Source organism: Hyperolius riggenbachi, chromosome 7 (genome assembly GCF_040937935.1).
Source record: "Hyperolius riggenbachi isolate aHypRig1 chromosome 7, aHypRig1.pri, whole genome shotgun sequence".
Classification (NCBI taxonomy): Eukaryota; Metazoa; Chordata; class Amphibia; order Anura; family Hyperoliidae; genus Hyperolius; species Hyperolius riggenbachi.
In genome coordinates, this window is record NC_090652.1 from 165,272,355 (window position 1) to 165,296,758 (window position 24,404).

At 42.4% G+C, this 24,404-nt stretch overlaps 1 protein-coding gene across 1 annotated transcript in view; it reads left to right on the forward strand.

Moving 5' to 3' along the window:
- The window catches only part of LOC137526122 (dynein axonemal heavy chain 7-like), a 127,547-nt gene that overhangs the window by 35,573 nt on the left and 67,570 nt on the right, over nt 1-24,404 (forward strand). The window contains exons 7-8 of the mRNA XM_068247342.1: nt 12,717-12,789; nt 15,242-15,367. Coding sequence (XP_068103443.1) covers nt 12,717-12,789; nt 15,242-15,367 — 199 coding nt within the window. The remainder of the gene's footprint in view (nt 1-12,716; nt 12,790-15,241; nt 15,368-24,404) is intronic.

A 24,404-nucleotide genomic window follows, 5' to 3' on the forward strand; every position in this document is an offset into this window, starting at 1 on the left:
GGAGGAATCTCGGCCTCTGGCAGTAACGGTCTGCTAGGGCCGGCGTCTCAGGGAGGCAAGCCTCAGATAATAACCCAACAGTGGGAGACGTTCCACTGAAGGGAGCAAGGTCAGACAGAAAGAGGTTCGGCAACAGTACAGGCGGCAACAGTACAGAGACGTGAGACGAGAGAATAGTCAGGAACCAAGCCAATAGTCGTTAACGGTACGGGCTGGCAGAGTACAGAATCAGGAAGCAGAAGAGAAGTCAAGACAGGCACAGAATCATACACAGAGAATCAATAACAATAATAATAATAATCTCCTAGTCTAGGTGTGAAGTCCTTGGTTTCAACACCTGGGATCTAGTCTAAGGTCTGAGTGCTGACACAGGGTATCGCAAACACAGACGAAGTGTGACTGAAAAGCACTTCCTTATATACTGCCTGGGAGAGAAGTCTCCACCCCAGGCAGCAACCAATCAGAGCAGGCTAAAATGTCAGCTGACCTCCAGGTCAGCTGACACGCTTTCTAAGAGTATAAAGGCGTGTCTGGCGTGCGGCCGCACCCCCTAGAGGCAAGATGGCAGAACCCTGGTGAACAGCATGTTGGTGAGTTTGGAGCAGAGTGCTCGGACGGGTGTGCGCAGCGGATGCGGACGAATTTCCGCATCCCGCGTTGGAAGGTCCGCTTGCCGGACTGGATGTGACCATATTTCCGCAATCCATCCGGCGTTGCAGATTTTTCGTTACAGTACCCCTCCCTCTAGGCGTGGACTCCGGACACGTCCCACCTGGCCTGTCAGGATGGAGCTCATGGAACCGTCTCCTAAGTTTATCAGCATGTAAATCACCTGCTTTGACCCAGGATCTTTCCTCTAGACCGTACCCTCTCCAATGCACCAAATACTGCACTGAACCCTGAACTCGTCTGGAGTCCAAGATCTCCTCAACCTCCCATTCAGGCTCACCATCAACCATGACAGGGTGAGGAGGGGGGGAATCCACCTGAACAGCTGGTTTCAGGAGTGACACATGAAAGGCTTTCCCCACCTTTAGAGAATTTGGTAACCTGACTCTGTAAGTAACACGATTAACCCTTTCGGAAATTGGATATGGTCCAATATACCTGGGCCCCAGTTTCGCGGATGGCTGCCTCAGAGCTATATGACGAGTTGATATCCAAACTCTGTCTCCAGGTTTAAACTCCCACTCCGCAGACCGTCTCTTATCTGCCTGCCTCTTCTGTATGATGAAAGCCTTTTTTAAATTTTCTCCGACATTAGCCCAAATCCTCTTGAAAGATTCCTGCCACTCCTCCAGGACAGGGAATGGAGAGGTCGACACTGGCAAAGGAGAAAATTTGGGAGATTTCCCATTGACAATTTGAAAAGGCGCATAACCAGAGGACTCATTCCTGAGATTGTTATGTGCGAACTCAGCAAATGGTAGAAACTCCGCCCACTGGTGTTTGGCGTCCGCCACATAACATCTCAGGAACTGTTCCAAAGATTGATTGGTCCTCTCTGTCTGGCCGTTGGTCTGTGGATGGTAACCTGATGAAAAGGACAACGACATACCCATCCCCTTACAGAAGGCCTGCCAGAACCTAGAGACAAACTGGACCCCTCTGTCTGAGACAACATTCTCTGGAATGCCGTGTAATTTAAAGATATTTTGAATAAAAAGATCTGCTAATTTTTGAGCAGTAGGGAAACCACTCAAAGGCACAAAGTGGGCCATCTTACTGAATCTGTCTGTGACCACCCATATGACAGTCTTTCCATTGGAATCTGGAAGTTCTCCCACGAAGTCCATGGAAATATGTGTCCATGGCTCCTGAGGGGAGGGCAGAGACTGCAAAGTTCCAACTGGAGCCAGTCGGGAGGGTTTGCTCCTGGCACAGACGGTACAGGTCTTAACAAATTCCTTGCAATCTTGTTGTAGAGATGGCCACCAGACAGATCTACACAACAATTCTTGGGTTCGGGTAATGCCAGGGTGTCCAGCATTCTTGTGTCTATGAAACAACTGCAGCACTTTGGGACGTAAAGTACAAGGGACATAAAGAACCCCTCTTGGTTTCCCTTCTGGGACTTCTAATTGAAAAGGACTTAAGAGGCTAGGAAGGTCTTCAACTATCTCAGTGGCTGCCAGGATGATCTCTTTCGACAGAATACTTTCTGAGGAAGGAGATGGAGCAGTTTCAGGTTCAAAACAACGAGAAAGGGCGTCCGCTTTAACGTTCTTACTCCCTGGTGTGAATGTAATTATAAAATTAAAACGGCAGAAAAAGAGAGCCCATCTAGCCTGTCTGGGGGTGAGTCTTTTAGCTTTTTCAATGTACTGTAAATTTTTATGATCCGTGTACACAGTAATTACATGCTCCGCCCCCTCTAACCAGTGGCGCCACTCCTCAAAAGCAAGCTTGATGGCTAATAATTCCCTGTTTCCAACATCATAATTTCTCTGGGCAGGGGAGAATTTTCTGGAAAAAAAAGCACAGGGATGAAGCTTGCCCTGAAGTCCTGAACATTGAGACAATACTGCTCCTACTCCAACCTCCGAGGCATCCACCTCCACTACAAATGGGTAAGCAACATCTACATGACGTAATATGGGAGCAGAACAGAATGCCTCTTTCAGAGAGGAAAATGCCACAACTGCTTCTTCTGACCAATGAGTGGCATCAGCCCCTTTTTTTGTCAAATTAGTAAGCGGAGACACCACCGAAGAGAACCCCTTGACAAATTTTCTATAATAATTTGCGAATCCCAAGAATCTCTGTAGTGCTTTAAGCCCAGATGGTTGTGGCCAATCCCTTACAGCAGAGACCTTTTTGGGATCCATGGACAACCCTGATGTAGAGATAATGTAACCAAGAAAGGCAATCTCCTTTACCTCGAAAACACATTTCTCTAATTTCGCAAACAATTGATTCTCCCTGAGTCTTTGTAACACATACTTCACATGTTGGCGGTGTTCCGTGATATTTTTAGAAAATATCAAGATATCATCTAAGTAGACGATTACAAAGCGACCCAGTACCTCCCTAAAAATCTCGTTGACGAACTCCTGAAAAACTGCAGGAGCGTTACACAACCCAAAGGGCATCACCAAGTATTCGTAATGCCCCTTGGGAGTGTTGAATGCCGTCTTCCATTCATCTTCCTCCCTGATACGGATCAAATTGTAGGCCCCCCTTAGATCCAACTTAGTGAAAACAGAAGCCCCGGGAACCTGTGTAAATAAATCGTCGATTAGCGGTAGTGGATACCGATTCTTAATCGTGATCTTATTTAGACCCCTGTAGTCAATACAGGGGCGCAAACCACCATCTTTTTTCTGAACGAAAAAGAATCCCGCTCCTGCAGGAGATCTTGAAGGGCGGATGAAACCCTTCTGCAAATTTTCCTGAATGTACTCGTCCATGGCCAATTTTTCCGGGGACGAGAGGTTGTATCGGTGGCCCCTGGGTGGCATGGTTCCTGGTTTCAAATCTATTGGGCAATCAAAAGGTCTATGGGGGGGTAATTGATCTGCTGCCCTAGGACAAAAGACATCAGCATATTCCTGATATTGTGGAGGTACTCCTTCCACTTGAATCTTAGTAGAACACAAAACTACATTCTGTAAACAATGTTGTGTACAATAAGGCGACCAAGTAGTCAACTGCCCATTCCCCCAATCAAACTGAGGAGAATGTAATCGTAACCAGGGCAACCCTAGTATCACCGTAGAGGTAGACATCTTTAAAACGAAAAACTGTATGACCTCCCTGTGCAGAGCTCCCACTTGCAGCGAGAGGGGAGGTGTCTGACACAGTGGGGACTTTCCTTGCAAAGGAGTGTCATCAATCGCTGTAACATATAAATGTCTTCCTACTGGAAGTACAGGGATATTTAAACTTAAAGCAAAGCTTAAATCTAAAAAGTTAGCTGTTGACCCGGAATCTACAAATGCTGTGGTAGGAAAGTTCTGCCCTTCCCAATTTAGGGAACAGGGCAATAAAAATTTTTCTTGTTTTGGAGGTAAAACAATTCCGCTTAGGGTGGTACCCCCTACCACACCTAAGCCGAGGAGTTTCCCGACTTCCTACCACAGTTTTGTGCAATGTGGCCCTTTTCCCCGCAGTACATGCAAAGACCCTCTCTGCGTCTTCTTGACCTTTCCGCCTCCGTGAGGCGCCCGTGGCCTAACTGCATCGGCTCCTCAGTCTCAACTGCTGCCGAGCTACTGGCCCCAGAAGTCCTAGAGTACATGGGGTACCTGCCCTTCTTGTTGTACCTCAGACGCCTATCCATTTTAATAGACAGCGTAATAGCCTCATCTAGATCTTTGGGTTCTGGATGACTAACCATCACGTCAGTTACTGCTTCTGACAACCCATCTAGGTATCTATCCAAGAGTGCATATCGCTCCCATCTAGAGGACACCGCCCACTTCCTAAACTCTGACGCATACTCCTCAACAGTACTGCGTCCTTGTCTAAGGTTTTTGAGCTTACGTTCGGCCGTGGCGGCACTATCTGGATCATCGTAGATGACCGCCATGGCCTTAAAAAACTCCTGGACAGAAGACAGAGCAGGATGCTCATCAGGTAAGCCATAAGCCCACGTCTGGGAATCTGCATGCAATAGAGTCTTGATAAGAGTGACCTTCTGAGCCTCGGTTCCCGAGGACACAGGTTTCATCTCAAAGTAAGACAGCACTCTGTGACGGAAATTCTGGAAATCTGACCTTGTGCCTGAAAATTTCTCAGGAATGTTCATTTTAGGCTCGCTAAGAGCCGGGGGAGGTAGAACGTTAAGTGGTGATTGCAACCTTTGGACAGTTTCATTTAACTGAGTAATCTGAGCCTGCTGTGCAGTTACAGTAATCTTCAGCTGTTCTAACTCTGCCCTTACAGTCTGAAGCTGGTTTATCACCCCCTCCATCTTACTTCTTTATGGTCTGTGTTTCTGTAACGATTGGTGTCAGCAAGAGGCACAAATATCTGATTAAGTGGTGATATACAGAATCACCACTAATGCAGATATGTTAGAGTGAAATAGTCAGTATCTTCCTGATGGTAAATCAGCGGAAGGCTCACTAACACGGTAAGTGCCTGAAATGATCTACTCAGACCAGTGTCACACCCCGAACCTTGATTATTGGGGATCCGCAGTATCGCCAATAATACAAGGATAGACCCGATTATATAGCAATCTGCGGAATTGCTAATAATGCGGGTAGATGTAAAGCAGTGGACACACGAACAACATGGAAATAAACAAAGCAGTAAATATTCACAAAGTTGTGGAAATATCCACCACACGGCAATTCCTCAGAGGTGTGGTTACCTCTGAATGGGAACCCCGTGTGTGAGATCCCCCAAAGTGGCAGTGGAGGAATCTCGGCCTCTGGCAGTAACGGTCTGCTAGGGCCGGCGTCTCAGGGAGGCAAGCCTCAGATAATAACCCAACAGTGGGAGACGTTTCACTGAAGGGAGCAAGGTCAGACAGAAAGAGGTTCGGCAACAGTACAGGCGGCAACAGTACAGAGACGTGAGACGAGAGAATAGTCAGGAACCAAGCCAATAGTCGTTAACGGTAAGGGCTGGCAGAGTACAGAATCAGGAAGCAGAAGAGAAGTCAAGACAGGCACAGAATCATACACAGAGAATCAATAACAATAATAATAATAATCTCCTAGTCTAGGTGTGAAGTCCTTGGTTTCAACACCTGGGATCTAGTCTAAGGTCTGAGTGCTGACACAGGGTATCGCAAACACAGACGAAGTGTGACTGAAAAGCACTTCCTTATATACTGCCTGGGAGAGAAGTCTCCACCCCAGGCAGCAACCAATCAGAGCAGGCTAAAATGTCAGCTGACCTCCAGGTCAGCTGACACGCTTTCTAAGAGTATAAAGGCGTGTCTGGCGTGCGGCCGCACCCCCTAGAGGCAAGATGGCAGAACCCTGGTGAACAGCATGTTGGTGAGTTTGGAGCAGAGTGCTCGGACGGGTGTGCGCAGCGGATGCGGACGAATTTCCGCATCCCGCGTTGGAAGGTCCGCTTGCCGGACTGGATGCGACCATATTTCCGCAATCCATCCGGCGTTGCAGATTTTTCGTTACAGGCGGTCAGCAATAGTCGGTGGTGAAGGGAACCAGTTCAAGTAAATAGGGAGCACCAGGAAAATGTAGACAATGCTTCAGCAGGCATTTTGTTTAATGTTGACTGCACTGTCACTGCTGCTAGCTTTGTACAGCACAATGCAGTGCAAAGCAATAAGAACATTGCTTGCATACCACAGCTGTGCATGTCCTATTTTCCTGTCTGCATAGTTCTCTTACAAGGAAAGGGTTTCCAGATCAATGTCTGGTCGATATTTCTACCTAATATTGATTGGGAATGCCCTAGTTTTTATAGATTTTTGTAAGATTCTATATGTATATCAAAATTAATGTTTAATCTGTTGAATTAAATTGGGGAGTGTATTTCTGGTTTAGGCAGAGTTGTGGGTAGAGACACCATGTTCCACTTATATCCGCATAGGCCCATAGCATGATGATGAACATCTAAATGGCTTTACAATACATTTAAAGAAAGCAGAGCTGCTGATATGTATCTGAAAGCCATGCTCCTGTGTTCTGTGGCAACATCCTTTAGCAGTTGCAAAGGGAAAACCTTCTGTCCTACCTTATTTGCATTTCAGTACCCCCTTTCTCCTAGTTTGAGCAGTGACCACAAGTCTTTACTGTGCTTGCTGTCAGCTATGATTCGCTGATTCTGCACACACAGATCAGTGAGACGGGAGCCTGGGGGAAGCTTTAGTACTCATTCACACAACAGAACGCATGGGCCTTATTTCATGCATGTGTTCCCATTCCCATGGCATTGTGTAAAGCGCAGATTTCGGCAGCCGCAACACTATAGAGCCCATTGGGAAATGTGCGTCATGTGATAAAATGTTCCCAGGGACATTTCATCACAACACACGGGAACGGACAGCTGTAATGTGAATGGTAATATGAAAGTCTGTGGATTATCATGTTGCCATGTGGATCGTACACTATGGGCCTGATTCACAAAGTGGTGCTAACAGTTAGCACGCTGGTGAAAAGCCCTTTATTATGCCTAAACTCAGTTTAGGCATGATTATTATTATTATTATTATTATTTAGTATTTATATAGCGCCGACATATTACGCAGCGCTGTACAGTGTATATATATATATATCTTGTCACTAACTGTCCCTCCAAGGAGCTCACAATCTAATCCCTACCATTGCCATATGTCTATATTATGTAGTGTAAGTACTGTAGTCTAGGGCCAATTTTTTTTTAGGGGGAGCCAATTAACTTATCCGTATGTTTTTGGAATGTGGGAGGAAACCGGAGTGCCCGGAGGAAACCCACGCAGACACGGAGAGAACATACAAACTCTTTGCAGATAGTGCCCTGGCTGGGATTCGAACCAGGGACCCAGCTCTGCAAGGCGAGAGAGCTAACCACTACGCCACTGTGCTGCCTATAAGTTTAGGTGTGATAAGTTTAGGTGTGATAAGTTTAGGCATGATAAGTTTAGGCGTGATAAGTTTAGGCATGATAAGTTTAAGCGCCAACTGGGTTAGCACCGCAGTGCACAGCTGATCAAAAGTTTTGCGCTAGCAAAGTCTGGTGCACTTCGCATAGAGTTTAATGGCGCTGCTTTGCGTGCGAGACTTTGCTCGCGATCTAAACTTATCTAAACTTATCATGCCTAAACTTATCACACCTAAACTTATCATGCCTAAACTTATCACGCCTAAACTGGCTTTTCACCAGCGTGGTGCAATGGTTATCATGCCTAAAGTCTCTAACTGGGTTAGCACCGCTTTGTGAATCGAGCCCTATGTGCGGTGCGTCAAAACTGACAGCGCAGCACATAGTGTGAATGATCCCTTACAGTCTATACATCAACATTATCTATTGAAGATTTGTAGTTTTTGTCAATAGATACATTTTAATGTGACCCTTTATCAGAAGCTACTTCTATTCTGGATAAAGTAAAGAATGGTTTATGTTGATATGTGTGCGTTTTGAAGAAATTTCCTCTGTAAACTGTAGTAAACCAGACACACTGGTTTGTTTGGAAAATAAATAACTGATGGGTGCTGGGAAAATTATTCCGAACTAAAAATATCATATACAATTGAACCTGTAATTGGACATTGAAATCTAAGGGAGAACAATTTTTGGTAGATGAGAGATGATCAGGCCGTATTTGATGTCATTATTTAGCTAGGTGGGGAAACTCAGTAATATAATTTTCTCCTTTTAATATAGCTTATAAAGGCTCTAAGCTGTAGAGAAATAGTAACATTGACAAATACGTTTTTACCTCAGTTCATCAATTATAACTGACATGTTTATTGAATCATCTGCTCAAAGATCACTCTTGTTCATTTAGTCTGGAAATTATGTAAAAAAGAACTAAGTGATGGTTGTATTAATGTAGTAAAGTTTTACATTAGTCCCAGTTAATTTATGGAGATCCAAATGCACTAAGTTTTTGTGTCTGGCTATAGGAACCCAAAAGCTCAATTTGCATATATGACAATTATTTAAAGAGACACTGAAGCGAAAAAAAAAATATGATATTATGATTTGTATGTGTAGTACAGCTAAGAAATAAAACATTAAGATCAGATACATCAGTCTAATTGTTTCCAGTACAGGAAGAGTTAAGAAACTCCAGTTGTTATCTCTATGCAAACAAGCCATTAACTCTCTGACTAAGTTTAGTTGTGGAGAGGGCTGTTATCTGACTTTTATTATCTCAACTGTTTTCTTTTTCTCTGCTAGAGGAGAGGTCATTAGTACACAGACTGCTCTGAAAGACTCATTTTGAATGCTGAATGTTGTGTAATCTGCACATATTATAGAATGATGCAATGTTAGAAAAAACACTATATACCTGAAAATAAAAATATGAGAATATTTTCTTTGCTGCTAATCTTCTAGTAATTATTCATAGTACACAACCAATTCACTATATCATATTTTTTTTTCCGCTTCAGTGTCTCTTTAAGTTGTTGTCTGCTCTTGTGCTCTAATAAAAATCTTTAAAACTAAAAGCTTCTTGCAAAAAAGGATTCCACAATAAAAGTATGCCTTTTAACAAAACAACAACAACAAAAACAAACAAACAAAGCAAAGGTATCTGGATAGTTCAATGCCTTTTCAGTAGTGTGGGTTTGGGTTTCTTTTTGCTCACGTCAAAAATCTTCTTTGTTCTGGTTCTCATAGCTTAAGATTTCCTTTTATTATCGTTAAGTTTCTTTTTTCTTTAGTGGTCCTTTAAATCACAAGTTCTCAGCACACAAGGGCCTATTTATAAAGAACTGCAGATCAGCTAATGGATTGTTAGTTCTTTGCTACCCACTTTTTAAAATTAGCCTTCCCATTTAAATTCCAACGATAGATATAATCTGATTGTACTCAGAGGCAAGTACTACATTGATTGCCTACCTAACTACACTAAAGTTTTGACTAGAATCTGGTCACCTTTACCTCAGTAAAATAATTTACTGTCATGCACCATTGTTGCAGCTGAAGAAGCAGAGGTATGCAGCAGCATTGTGCTCCTTCTAGAACTCAACATGGGTCTATTGTAGCCTATAGTATCCTTCCTTCTTTTTAAGTGATGAACCCTCTCTGGTGTTTGTAAATGGGCAATCAAGCAACAACAGCTCTTTAGAAATTTGTTGATCAGCCCAAAACTAATGATTGTTTAGAAGAATTTGCACTCATTAGAAAAAAGATTTTGTACAGAAGTGCTGATTATTTCAAGTTTCAACTGGACGTTTTATGCAGATCTGACAATATGGGGAACACAATGGCAGCTTTATAAACATGCCCCATGGTATTTTTACTCCATCGTAATACTTAAAACCATTTTATGAGAGTATATATTTGAATTCAGTTTCACTTGATTCTGTGTGTCAGCCTGCTAAACAGAATGTCATCAATGGGTTTACCGATAATCTGCTATTTTAGGTTTGTGACACTAATATTAACATCCTCCTAGGAACAACTATAACCTCCCCACCTAATGTTAACCTATTCCCAACTTCCTCTCTCCGTAATCCTTTTTTTGATGCCTAGCCCTAATTCGCTCCTTAACATACTTCCATTCTTGATAACTAGCCCTAACCTGCCCCACAATGTTAAACCCATCTTGACATCTATCGCTAATCTCCCCTCCACTCCCCCAATGTTAATACCTTTCTAATAGCACTGCATAAGATGTTGGCGCTATATAAATACTAAATAATAATAATAATAATAACATTGTTGCCCTAACAACCTCTTCCTAACCTATCCCTTAACTCTCCTAATCTACACCTATTCCTAACTGATGTCCCTAACTAATACTCTCCTTCTGGCATCTGTGGCTTCAGTGTCTACTGCCCAATCCTTTCTCTTTTAAGCGAATTTCCCCAATATTAATTTCTGTAACAGGTACTTGCCAATAACACAAGCACCTGCTAAAGCAACACCCAACCTAAGCACATGAATGTGTCCCAAATATACCCATTTCCTTCAGGGGTACTTCTTTTCAAAGTCAGTTCATCATAGCAAAATTTTGGGCTTTATAAAAAGGCATAATAAAGGGACTGGAAGACATTTATTCATGAAACTTTGTACTACTAATTAATGTATTGTATATGTGTCAAAGGGTACTTCAGACAACGTGATCCACTCCAGGGTGGATTTCTTAAACACCAGCTTTTACATAAAAGTAGATGTTTTCAAGAGTAACTTTAACCTTGGATTGAACTACATCCTAATCAGTAGCCCATACTCCCTTTCCCACGGAAAATCTTTACCTTTTCTCAAATAGATCATCGGGTGTGGCTGATATTGTGGTGAAACCATCCCAAGGTGTGGTGCCATGGTCTTGACAGTTTCTGTCATGACAGTCTGTGAACATTGTTGCATTGTGGGAAATAATGGCTTTTTCCAACTGCCAAGAAAGCAGTACCTCCCTCTATGGATATAAATATATATTGGAAATGCCACCTTTTAGCCTATCACATTGTTAGTGGATGTGTTCATAGATAATGACAGTTGGTGCTGTCTTTTTTCTTTTCTTGTCTGCCTGTAGTAATGATGATTAACCACAGGCTCATCGGGGATCAAACAACATGAACCAATTACACAGCGAGTAACAATCATTTCTTGATCTTCTAATCTTTAACTTCACACTGTGCAATGTTTTGATATGTTTTTCCTCCTCCTACTATCTTTCGATAAAACTTTTCTTAAAAGGAGTTAAGAAAGACTGATTCTTGTAACATGGCATTATAACATGTTCCTTGATACCGCAACATGTTCTAACAAACAAGACACTTGCACAGTGTTTAGATGGCAACTACGTTGGTGTAATTCTCTAAAATTGCTCATAATCTTCATAACTTACAGTGAACAAACGTGGGTGGAACTCGTATAGAATGTAAAAAAAAAAGCTACAATTTCTCATGCAACATGATACAGGCTCTAGAGGCATGTTGTGTGATGTGTCACACTAGAACACTAGCTTATAGGACATGGACATTCCTTCAGACTAGCACAAACAAATATGATATAGTCATAAATTGTTGGAAACCTAACACAGTATTTAGTAGTACAACAAGGTAAACTCTGCAAACAAGGGATCTCTGTACCATTCAGTAAGACTACCTGCACATGACAATAGGTAGTGTAGCCTCACTCTTCCTAAGCATACTGCTCCAGCTGCATTAGGTTCAAAGGGTGACATCTCCAGACTGCATGTTTACGTTCTATGCATAGTTATAGGTGTTCAACAGAATTCATATCAAGACATACAGAAGGCCACTTTACAATAGTCATCTGTTCTGTTCTTAACCATTCTTAGGTTGTTACAGCTGTTCTTTTTTCTTTTCACACTTACTTTGCTTTACGGCCCGTTTCCACTAAAGCGAATCTGCATGTGTTTTCTGCATGCAGATTCGCATAGCCAATAATAGTCAATGAGCCTGTTTCCACTTGTCAGGAAATCTGTGCAGTGGACTGTGCAGAAAAAATCTCTACAGCAGAGCCATCAGAATTCGCAAACTGCAAGGCTAGTGTGCGATTTGCATGTAATGTATTTAATAGGAAATTTGCATGCTTTTTCGCGATGCGAATTTTCCATGCGAATTTGCATACGTTTTCATGTAAAATCAATGTAAAAGCACACAGGCACTGACATGGTTAAAATCGCATACTTACAAAAATACAAGAAAATGCATGGGAATTCGCATGAAAATTTGCATACAAATGCATACGAACTCGCATCCGCATGCGAATTTGTTTATGCGTTTTCCGCAGAGAAATCGTACCGCACTACTGGAAACATGCCCTGACTCTATGACATACTGTATTAGTGGTAAACAGCCCTAGATGGGACAGCTGCTATTAATTTAATCACTTTTCCTGTGGCTGTAGTAACTTTTTCAATGAGCTGCAAGGGTTTCACCAAAGTTGTTGATGTCTGTATTGGTGCTAACATTAGAATGTCAAGTAAAAATAATTTTTGCTCAAAAAAAATTCTTGTGCCGCCCCCCTTTCAATCCACCTCAAAGCTTGATTTAAGGTTTAAGGTTTACAGTATTTCAGTATCTTCACACAACGCACAGTATTTATATTTGTTTAGTCAGGGTTTTAACTTAAAACTATCGTTTAACAAAAAATATTTTATGTTTTAGTTGACTTTGTGTTAAAAGATCCACGAGAAAAGACTGAGGCTAAGCAGGTTATCCTGGAATCGCATCGTGCAGAGTAAGTCATATATTATCTTTTTATCTCTACAATGTCGCCTTTGCTGTTCTTATAGGTTAGGTAAAAATGCATAAAGGAACTCAATCCTTCAAAGATATTTGGGGGAAATAGGGAAATCTATCACTGACCAAGGCATTGTACTGATGAAGTTAGTGAAGCATTAAAGCAAACCTGAACCATGAGCTACATATAAACTAAAATGCTGCACGCTCCTATAACTTTTAACAACTACTTAGCCCCCTTTGCTGCCCCTCATATCCTTCTTGCGCCCCATTTAACCCTCTTCCCTACTCCTTTCTACTGGAAGTGTTACACCAGTGAACTTGCACTTTTGCAATGTGTAAGTACAAGTTAACAAACCCCAAGTGAATTGCTCATGCATGAGAGATTCCTGAAATTGAGCTGGCTTGGTTTGTGAAATTATGCATGCACAGTGCAAATGTGAAGAATTGTGACGTTTTACTGAGCTGTCTTTGAACAAGTTATCATGTCCAGTGAACATCCAATTTTTAATCAGCACCTGACTGGCTGTTTGAAATCAACACAATGGAGCTTCATTGCTTCAGGAAAATACTTGTAAGGCCTCTTGCACACTGCAAGCAATTCAGATTCAGATTCCGCTTTTTAATCTGTTTTTACTTCCGATTCAGATTTAGATTTGCAGTTTGCTCCTTGCACACTGCAAATCTGAATCTGAATCGGAGGTAAAAACTGATTAAAAAGCGGAATCTGAATCTGATTTGCTTGCAGTGTGCAAGAGGCCTTCTGGTACATTTGGTTACCCTTATATAAATTGACCAGATAAATGAGTCTGTGTGTGGCCATCATTATGTTTTTCTCATAAGTTTTCACATTGTCTACTTGTCTATAATTAAAATTCACACTTGCTAAAATACCTTTCTATAAACTGTAACCGCTGGTGAGATATGCATAAAAAGTGCTTTGTGTTGTGCCTCAGAGTGAAGACAAAGATGCTGGTTTTCTCTCAATGCTTTGAATGGCATCTTCCACTTTGTGATATCTGCTCTGAATGCACTGCTAATTTGTACAGAATTTACATGATGTTACAATCTTCACTCTCCCACAGTACTTCTGTGAGTTGAGCTTTGCTTTCATCCCTAGGCAAAATTCCCTAATGAGACCAACAACGATGCTTTTCACTAATGATTTATACTGTTTCCTGGTGAATAAATTATTTTAGTAAACCTGGTAATGTGGAAGCAATGTTAGATACAGACTTACAATGTAAATTAGGCACTTTATAAGTACTCCTTTACATATTAGGAATAATGAAATGATTTAGAATGTAACTAAGAGTAGGAAGGAATACCCAGACACCCAGAACCGCCTGCATTACATTTAGCATAATGAAGAGTAGTTACTGAAATTTTAGTTTTGGGAGTATAATCCCATTTAAAAGCCACAGGGTACAGCATTTCAGGCAGCAGCCCCACCCACAGACCTTAAAACTAATTCCCTCAATACCGATCCATCTAGCCAAAATTTAAAGTCAGGGTTTTTAGCTGCAGGAGCCTCATTTCACACAAAAGGTAACAGCTGAGCACTCAGATTACTAAACTATTACAGATGATCAATGAATTACAAATGTTACCGACTTGATGCAGATTTGATACATTTTATAGGTTGATTGGAACTAGTCTAGGCAAAGAATTTGCATCACGTCTGTAAACAGGGATATGTGAGGGAGTAGGCTGGTGTTGTACTTTGTTCTCTGGTTGAACTCGATGGACGTATATCTTTTTTCAACCAAAATAACTATGTAAATATGTAACATGGCAACCTCTTGATTAGATGATATTTTTAGATCAGTATGTGTAGTGGGCTTTACATCAAATCAAAGATAGCTTTATTGGCATGACCAAGCTTCAATACAGTCATTGCCAAAGCAGGGGGAATGGGGGACATGGGATGGGGTGGGGTGCAGTAAGTTAGCAGTTCATGGACATATTTTTTTTTGGGGGGGGGGAGAGTTTACAGTTCATTTATGCTCCTCTCAGTCTGTGGCATGCTGTGATATAGTGTGCAGTGATTGTCACTGTGGATTTCTCTTCTCCTAGTAAAGTGCAGTGTTTACTCTCATCCTCTAATGTGTGAAAGTCTGGATATAGTCCTTTCAGTTTCTTAAAGAAGGTTTCCCTGGTTGCAGTATATTTGGGGCAGTGCAGCAGGAAGTGATTCTCGTCCTCGAGGGTCTTCTGCTCACAGTGTTGGCATAGTCTCTCCTCCCTGGGTTTGTATGTCTGTCTGTGTCTCCCAGACTCTATTTTCGAGGTTGTGAGCACTCAGTCTGTAGATGCTTAGGATTTTCCTCTCTTGAGCGTTTTGGAGATTTACAAGGTATGGGGCTTCACATACTCCCTTTGTCAGGTTAACATATTTTCAAATATGAGCATGAGTTACATTTAACTTTGTTATGCCATGTTTATCTTAGATTGGAAGTAGTGCCAAAACCATGGAAGAAGTCATTTTTGGCCAATTATAACATCATAAAGGAGAACCTGAATTCAATAAACCCAACAATGGCTGCTGTTTTAGATCTATGGCATTCCTCATTCAGGTAAGTGCAGCCATATATTTGTTGAAGGCTAACTTTCAAGGTTGAAACTCTATCCAGAATTATTATTATACAGTAGCTGTGGACAGCAGATGGAAAGCTTTCAATCATACCAGGGCCTCAATTCACTAAGCTTTATCAAACACTTTATCGAACTTTTGATAATTTACCTCATGGTTAAAATCTAATTTTGAATTCACTAAAGTGTTATATATTTATTGAATGTTTTATTGATAAAACTTTCAATAAATATAAATAATACCTCAGTAAATTCAAAATTAGATTTTACCCATGAGGTAAATTATCAAACATTAAGACCCATATGCAATTAACTTTTTCACCTGAGTTATCTCCTAGGAGATAATTTTCATATCCTCTTTAAAATAATTTCCAAGCATCTTACAATGGAAAAGGTACCTAAAAGTAGGTAAAAAAGAACTATCAAAGTTATTTTGAGTATTTTCTTGTTTGCTGATGGTTTTAAAGTCATTTTATGGCAAGCTGTGAAAATATAACCTAGGAGAAAACTCAGGAGAAAAGGTGAATTGCATATGGGCCCAAGTGTTTAATAAAGCTTAGTGAATTGAGGCCTAGGTTTTGATTTCTGCCTCAGTCCTTGCTGGAGAGATTTTTCATCACATCCTATCTTGTAGACTTTTAAAATTGGATGGAAATGTCATTATTGAGAATATAGTCAGCAACTACAATGCTGTTTTACTTCAGTGTGGAAATGGTTAAACTTAAATCAAGTGTTTATTGCTGCCCTAAACTAAAAAAATCCCACATTCCCTGTTGCAGTAACTGTTATCACCAAGAGCTGGTAGTGAGGGTATATAGCCACTGTGAAATCTTTAAGCCACAATGAAAAAACGTTTGGCTGGAGTTCTGCTTAACCCATTCGCGTTCCGTCGTTTTCACTTGAGAAATGTTCACCTCCCATTCATTAGCCTATAACTTTATCACTGCTTATCACAATGAACTGATCTATATCTTATTTTTTCCGCCACCAATTAGGCTTTCTTTGGGGGGTACATTTTGCTAAGAGCCACTTTACTGTAAATGCATTTTAACAGGAAGAATAAGAAAAAAACGGAAAAAAATTCATTATTTCTCAGTTTTCAGCCATTATAGTTTTAAAATAATACATGCCTCCATAATTAAAACTCACGTATTGTATTTGCCCATATGTCCCGGTTATTACACCGTTAAAATTATGTCCCTATCACAATGTATGGCGACAATATTTTATTTGGAAATAAAGGTGCATTTTTTCCGTTTTGCATCTATTTACAAGTTTAAAATAGAAAAATATAGAAATATTTCATCTTTACATTGATATTTAAAAAGTTTAGACCCTTAGGTAAATATTTACATGTTGTTTTTTTTTTAATGTAATGATTTTGTTTTTTTATACTAAACATTTTATTTGGGTAGTTTTGGGAGGGTGGGATGTAACAATAGATTTATAATGTAAATGTGTGTTTGAGTTTTATTTTTTTTACTTTTAGAAGTAGTTTTACTTTTTGGCCACAAGATGGCGGCCATGAGTTTGTTTACATGACGTCACTCTAAGCGTAACATACGCTTAGAGAGACGCATGGAGGACGCTACAGTCAGAAAAAGCGCAGCCTTCCGAGAGAAGCTGTCGCTTTTTCAGCGGGGGAGAGGAAACAGTGATTCACTGATTGCCTGGCGCGCGTGGTTCCTGGACATAGTTTCTACGTCCAGGAACTAAAATAGGTTAAAAAGTGGAACACAACCCAGAATTCCTTCTTTGCTCTAATAGATTATTCTCAGCATATTATATACAACCAGCATTATTTTTTTACTAGAACATCATTCACAGGGTTAAACACAGACTTTAGAAGCTTCAGTTCCTGCACAGCCTGCCGCATGGAAAGTTAAACAATGTAATCTTGTGCTTACTTAAATGTATAAAGTGTGGAATGTGACACATTCTTTGACTGTGCAGGAGCTGGAGGACACAGAGAGAGAGTCAAACCATGTCTGCCTGACTGAATGAATGAATAAAACCAGTTATTAATAAAATGCAAAGTCAGCTCACAAAGCAAAAAACTGTACTTTTAGGAAGCTCTAACTTATACATGAATAATACTACTTATGCACAAATGCAAATATTATAACCGTATGGCATATAAAAAGTAGGAAACCATGTTTTTATTGAATTTTATGTCAGGGTTTTAAACCGCTTTAAACTACTCAATGATTAGCTAAAACCACATTTTATAGCATATTTAGCTATTTTGCAATACTTTGGTGTCTTTCTGGACTTAAACAACACCTGAAGTGAGAGGAATGTGGAAGCTGTAATATTTATTTTCTTTTAAACAATGCAAATTGTCTTTCTGTCCTGCTGATGCTCACTTCTAATACTTTTAGACATAGACCATAAATGAGCATGCACATCAGATGTTAGACTGAAGTTTGACTGGATTTTCTGCATGCTTGTTTCAGGTGGGTGAATCAGATACTACTGGTGCATGAAAAATCAGCAGGACGCCAGATAACTGGTATTGTTTAAAAGGAAATAAATATGGCTGCCTCCATATCCCCCTCACTTCAGGTGTTCTTTAACAACCTCAAAATTAACAATCTTATTTGCTGAGACACTGATGTGCTTTTGAAGTGTCTCAGTTAACAGATCGGTGCACACAAAGAACCCCTGAGTCATTGCTACATGTTATATGAATGCCACCAACTTCTGGCCAACTTGAAGTGAGGCGTCACCTGTACTGCTACTTTTCTGTGTAGCTGCTCAGTGCCACAGCCCAATATCGGGAAGAGCTTCTACAGAACAAAGGCAGGTTTTAATATTAAAAATAGGGATGGTAGATACAAGTCAGACTTCAGAAAGGATCCTCTGTAGAGTTTGCTGTTTTGGGGGGTAAGTAGGGCTCTATTATGGAATTATGGACAACCTTAAAGTGGTCTGAAACTCTGACATAACATTCAGTAATGTAGCAAGGATGGAACAGAGGTGCTCTGCAGCTACACTGACCAGTACTAGTTATTGCTCCCCTTATTGCCTGATGAAGCGGGTTTAATCCTGCAAAACGCGTTGCATTGTTGAATGTATAAATACATTTCATTGTTGACTATTAAATCAACCAGTGCGGTGTCTAAATGGTGTAAGGAACTCACCTGCCATGGCTTCCAATGCTGGCTCTCTCTCTCTTTGGATTCGCATCCGGAGCGGGCAGAACCGCATCGCCATACACCCGACATCACTGAGTCAGTTGATGTCTCCCTGGTGCAAAGACGGGGATGGCATCTCTCGAGGGCAGTTGCATATGCACACGCTGCCATCCTATAGGCACAAATGGCGGAGATCATAATGTTAGCTGACCGCTCTCTATCAGTTGACACTTAGGCAGGAAGTTTGTGTGATTGGTGTTAACTGCTGTGGCCGACCGCTGATTGGATAGTTGAGGTATTTAAACCCATGCTGTCATTTGTATCATTGCCTGTTATAGCTTTTTTTCTCTGGCTACCTGCTGGATATTTGCCTGTATTCTGTGGATTGTTTACCTGGACTTTGACTCTTGCTTGTGACCCGGATTTCCCTTGACTGCTGCCTGAATTGACCTTTGCTCGGACTGACCTCTCTTGATTGCTGCCTGGATTTGACCTCGGATTGTATTAGACACTGATTCTGCCTTCTCCTCTGTACTGCGCCCACCTGATCTGCTGTGTATGACCTTGGACTGTTACTGGCTGTGAGTTTCTCCATCACTTTGAACCGTGCCTGTTACCTATCTGCGGTTCTGGACTGGTTGTACCTCTGTCTTTCCGGCCTCAGTTACTACACCTTGCATACATAAGTCCTGGGGGTAACCGTAGTCAGGTAGGCATAACTCAGTCTCCTGTTCATGCGTGTGCTTGGCTATAGGTGAAGAGCAATCAGTAGATTGGGGTACAGTGACTGAAAAAGGGCAGGGCATCCGCCAGACCTCACACTGGGGAGGTAAGTCCACCACTAACTCTTTTCAACTTTTTTAACGGTTTTATCCTGTTGTTGGCACCTCTGTTCCATCCTTGCTACCTTCTCGAGTCCACCCTTGGTGGAGGGGTGTTACCCCTTGTCTCCTATCTACAGAGAGTGACTTCTTAACCTGAGTCGGGTCAGGTCTTAATGCTCCCCACTCGCCTATACAGTGGTTGCCCTTGAGGAACCCACACTTGTGAGTATAACAGCACACATTGGGCTTGATTCACTAACCGGCGCTAAGCTGGTTAGTGTGCCCTAATGCTTTGTGTGTGCAAACCAGGGCGTTAGGTGGTTTGCGCCCACACACTAAGTATAGCGCCGCTCAGTGGGCGTGCAGCATGCATCGCGGGTAATAGTGCGCGGTGCAACATTGTCGCCGCACCCGCTACTCTGTAAACGTCAAACCCGGTGCGACGAAAACGGTACATCAGGTGCCCCTAAAGCAGTGCATTGATGCGCCGTTTCCGGGGCACCCGATGCGCCGTTTTCATTTACAGAGCAGCGGGTGGGATGTTATCGTCGCACCGCGCACTAATACAGGCGCACAGCACTGTGCACGCACTGAGTGGGGCTGTGCGTGAAGTAGCTTTGTGCGAACTAGGGGCAGAAAATGGCTTTTCACACCGGCGCTAAGACTTAGCGCCGGTTAGTGAATCAAGTCCATTGTGTCTTTCTCCATAACCTGGTTATATTACATACTACTCTATATTGGGCTCTCTGTCCCTTTCTGTTTTCCTCCTACAAATATAACATTCAATAAAAGTGTGTTTTCTACTTTTTATTACCCCTACAGTTTTTATATTTGCTTTTGTGCACAAGTACTATTTTCTGTTTACAAATGTCAAGTTCCCAAAGTACAGTATATCTGCTCTGAAAGCTGCCATTGTATTTTATTCAAGCTGCTTTTTATCATATATTAAAATATTCCAGTGAGTTCTTCTGAACTGTGTGTATGTTTGAAAGAGAGAGAGAGAGAGAGAGCGAGCTTGTTTTCAGTTGTTACACACACAGGGCCGGCCCTAGACTTTTTGCCGCCTGAGGCAAAAAAAAAATTTCCGCCGCCACCCCCCGGCGAGGAGGGGGTCGTACTCCCCCTCCCTCGCCTGGGTCCCCCGAACTGCGCTCCCCTCCAGCCTTACATAGAAGCAGCCGCTATCTGTAAGACGCACGGGCGGGGAGGACTCACCTCTTCCCAGCGTGCGCTCCACTGACATCACTTCCTGCAGCGTTGCAGGAAGTGACGTCAGTGGAGCGCACGCTGGATCGAGGAAGAGGTGAGTCCTCCCCGCCCGTGCCTCTTACAAATAGCGGCTGCTTCTATGTAAGGCTGGAGGGGAGCGGAGGACGGGGGACCCAGGCGAGGGAGGGGGGGGGTCCGACCCCCCCCTCCCCGCCGCTAGGCCCAATACCCCCGTCCTGCCAGCTACCCCTCCAGCTCGGCGGCCGGCTCCCCGCACGGACGGGCGGATGCCGCCTCTGGAAATTTGCCGCCTGAGGCAAAAGTTTCACCCCGCCTCATGAGCGGGCCGGCCCTGTACACACAATGTAACAACTGGGGAATGTAAACAAAAGATAATGTTATCTCCTCTCTGGATTCGGATCACAAGCTGAAGGGGCATTCCACTGCAATACAAAGTGCTGTATTTAACTGTTTGAATGCTAGTAGGTTTAAGGTTGTAAAGAATCTTTTAAAGCAAGGAAGAAATGCTGAGTTTCAGACCACTTTAAACAAAGGACATACCCACTAACAAGTTTTGCAACAAAAATTATTTGAACAGCATAATTTTATAGCCTGGTCAGCTGTCTATGAGCCTTTAAATGTAAAACCCCACGGGAAGGGTCATGGTTTGCACCATGTCAACAATAGCAATAGCTGTACAAGGATATCAGTAAGGAGCAAGGACTACTTTGACTACAGAATGGAGACACCAAGAGCCCAATATAGTGTAGTATGTACTGGTATGTGGATATGACAAGTACCTATTTATACTCACAAACATGGGCTACCATCCAGGTAACCACTATACAGTGGTTTGCAAAAGTATTCGACCCCTTTGAAGTTTTCCACATTTTGTCATATTACTGCCACAAACATGAATCAATTTTATTGGAATTCCATGTGAAAGACCAATACAAAGTGGTGTACACGTGAGAAGTGGAATGACAATCATACACGATTCCAAACATTTTTTGCAAATAAATAACTGCAAAGTGGGGTGTGCGTAATTATTCAGCCCCCTTTGGTCTGAGTGCAGTCAGTTGCCCATAGACATTGCCTGATGACGTAGCCGCGAACAGCGGCTACGTCCATTCACATAAACAGGAAATGTAACAGTTTAATAAAGTGTAAAAAAAAATAAAAAAAAAATGAACACGTCCTATGAGTGTTTACTAGCGCCATCTTGTGGCCAAAAAGTATATTACACCTACAAAATACATACATTTTCAAGTATATACACATCATTAATAAAATTACACTTCCAACCCTCCCCCCCAAAAAAAACACTTGTAAAAAAAAAAATCAGCTTAAAAAAAATAAATAAATAGTTGCCTTAGGGACTCAGCTTTTTTTATTCTATATTTTATGGGGGAAAATTAATTTTAATTTATTACATAGGGGCTTGTAATTATGGCCAGAACAAACAGAAAAATAACCACTTATATTTCAAAATAATATACTGTCGCCATACATTGTGGTAGGGACATAATCTAAACGGTTTAATTATCGGGACCACTGGGAAAATAAAACGTGTTTGTTTTATCCACAGGAGAATGTTTAATTTTAAAACTATAAAGGCTGAACACTGAGAAATAATAATTTTTTTTCTTTTTTTTCTGTTTTTCTCATTAAAATGCATTTAGAATAAAAAAATTCTTAGCAAAATGTACTATCCACAGAAAGCCTAATTGGTGGCGAAAAAAACGAGGTATAGATCATTTTCTTGTGATAAGTAGTAATAAAGTTATTAGGGAATAAAAGGGAGGAGCGCTGACAACTGAAAATTGCTCTGGTCCGTTAGGATAAAAACCCTTGGGGGTGAACTGGTTAAAGCAGACTTAGGCTACAAAAAGATTTTCAAAGCCTTGAACATCCCACGGAGCACTGTTCAAGCGACCATTCAAAAATGGAAGGAGTATGGCACAACTGTAAACCTACCAAGGCAAGGCCATCCACCTAAACTCACAGGTCAAACAAGGATAGCACTGATCAGAAATGCTGTCAAGAGGCCCATGGTGATTCTGGACGAGCTGCAGAGATCTACAGCTCAGGTGGGGGAATCTGTCCATAGGACAACTATTAGTCGTGCACTGCACAAAGTTGACCTTTATGGAAGAGTGGCAAGAAGAAAGCCATTGTTAACAGAAAAGCATAAGAAGTCCCGTTTGCCGTTTGCCACAAGCCACAAGCCATGTGGGGGACACAGCAAACATGTGGAAGAAGGTGCTCAGATGAGACCAAAATGGAACTTTTTGGCCAAAATGCAAAAGCTATGTGTGGCGGAAAACTAACACTGCACATCATTCTGAACACACCATTCCCACTGTCAAATAGCCTCTGGCCCGGATGGAGTGTCACCAGCCTGCCTAAAAACTTGCGCTCGTCAGCTTGCTCCCACCCTCTCTTCCATCCTCACGAAGTCCCTCCAGGGAGGCAAAGTGCCCGCGTGCTTCAAGAGGTCCACCATTATCCCTGTCCCCAAAAAGCAGGGAACCCTTGACCTCAACAACTTCAGGCCCGTGGCACTTACATCCGTGATCATGAAAGCTTTTGAAAGCATGGTGCTTCCCCTCCTTAAGCACTCCACAGAGGGACTGCTAGATCCACACCAGTTCGCGTACAGAGCAAACAGGTCCACTGATGATGCCATTAACATCTGCTTGGAGCTCGTCTATGAACACCTGGATAGACCAGACTCCTACGCCAGGATCCTCCTACTGGACTTCAGCTCTGCATTCAATACCATCAGCCCCAAAATACTGCAAGACAATCTTGCCGCAATAGGAGTCCTCCCAACCCTACGCCTGTGGATCACGGACTTCCTCACCAACAGGTCCCAAGTTGTTAGGCTGGGCACCATCTCCTCACAACCTAGGACCACCAACACAGGAGCCCCACAAGGCTGCGTCCTGTCGCCATTTCTGTTCTCTCTGTATACAAATAACTGCAAATCCACGTCAGACTCGGTAAAAGTAATCAAATTCGCTGACGACACAACCATTGTCGGTCTCATCACCAATAATGATGAGGAAGAGTACCGCCACCAGGTTGAAGGTGTCTGTCACTGGTGCAGAGAGAACGGATTGGTCCTAAACACAGCGAAAACTGTGGAGATGATTGTTGATTTCAGGAGATGCGCCTCCACCCCACCCCCAATCTGCATCGATGGCAAGGAGGTGGAAAGAGTCCCCAGCGTCCGCCTTCTGGGCAGAACCATCTCAAATGACCTGAAGTGGAAGGCCAACACTGCCTCCACACAGAGGAAAGCCCAACAGAGACTTTTCTTTCTCCGCCAACTAAAAAAGTTTGGTATGGCCCAAAAACTTCTGACAAACTTCTACTCCGCTACAATCGAATCTGTCCTATGCTCTTCCATCCTGGTTTGGTATGCCAGCTCCTCTGCCAGCGACAGACTCAAACTGCAGAGGGTCATCAGATCAGCGGAGAGGATCATCGGGAGACCCCTCCCCTCTCTGGACCTCCTTTACCATTCCAGGCTGTTCTCCAGAGCATTAAAGATCACCAACGACCCCTCGCACCCAGGCCATCGCTTCTTTAGTCAGCTCCCCTCGAGCCGGAGACTCCGGTTCCGGTCCATCTTCACCAAGACCTCAAGGCATAAAAACAGCTTCTTTCCCTCGGCCGTCAAACTTCTGAACTGCCCAGCCCCACACCACAACACCATGCCGGCACTTAGGCACTCTACACACAGATAGACGTCGCTCTAGCTCAAGCTGACTTTTTTCTGGCTGTTCCTTTTTGGATGTTTTTTTTGGGTTGTAACTTATGCTACATTGTCTCTCTGCAAATGT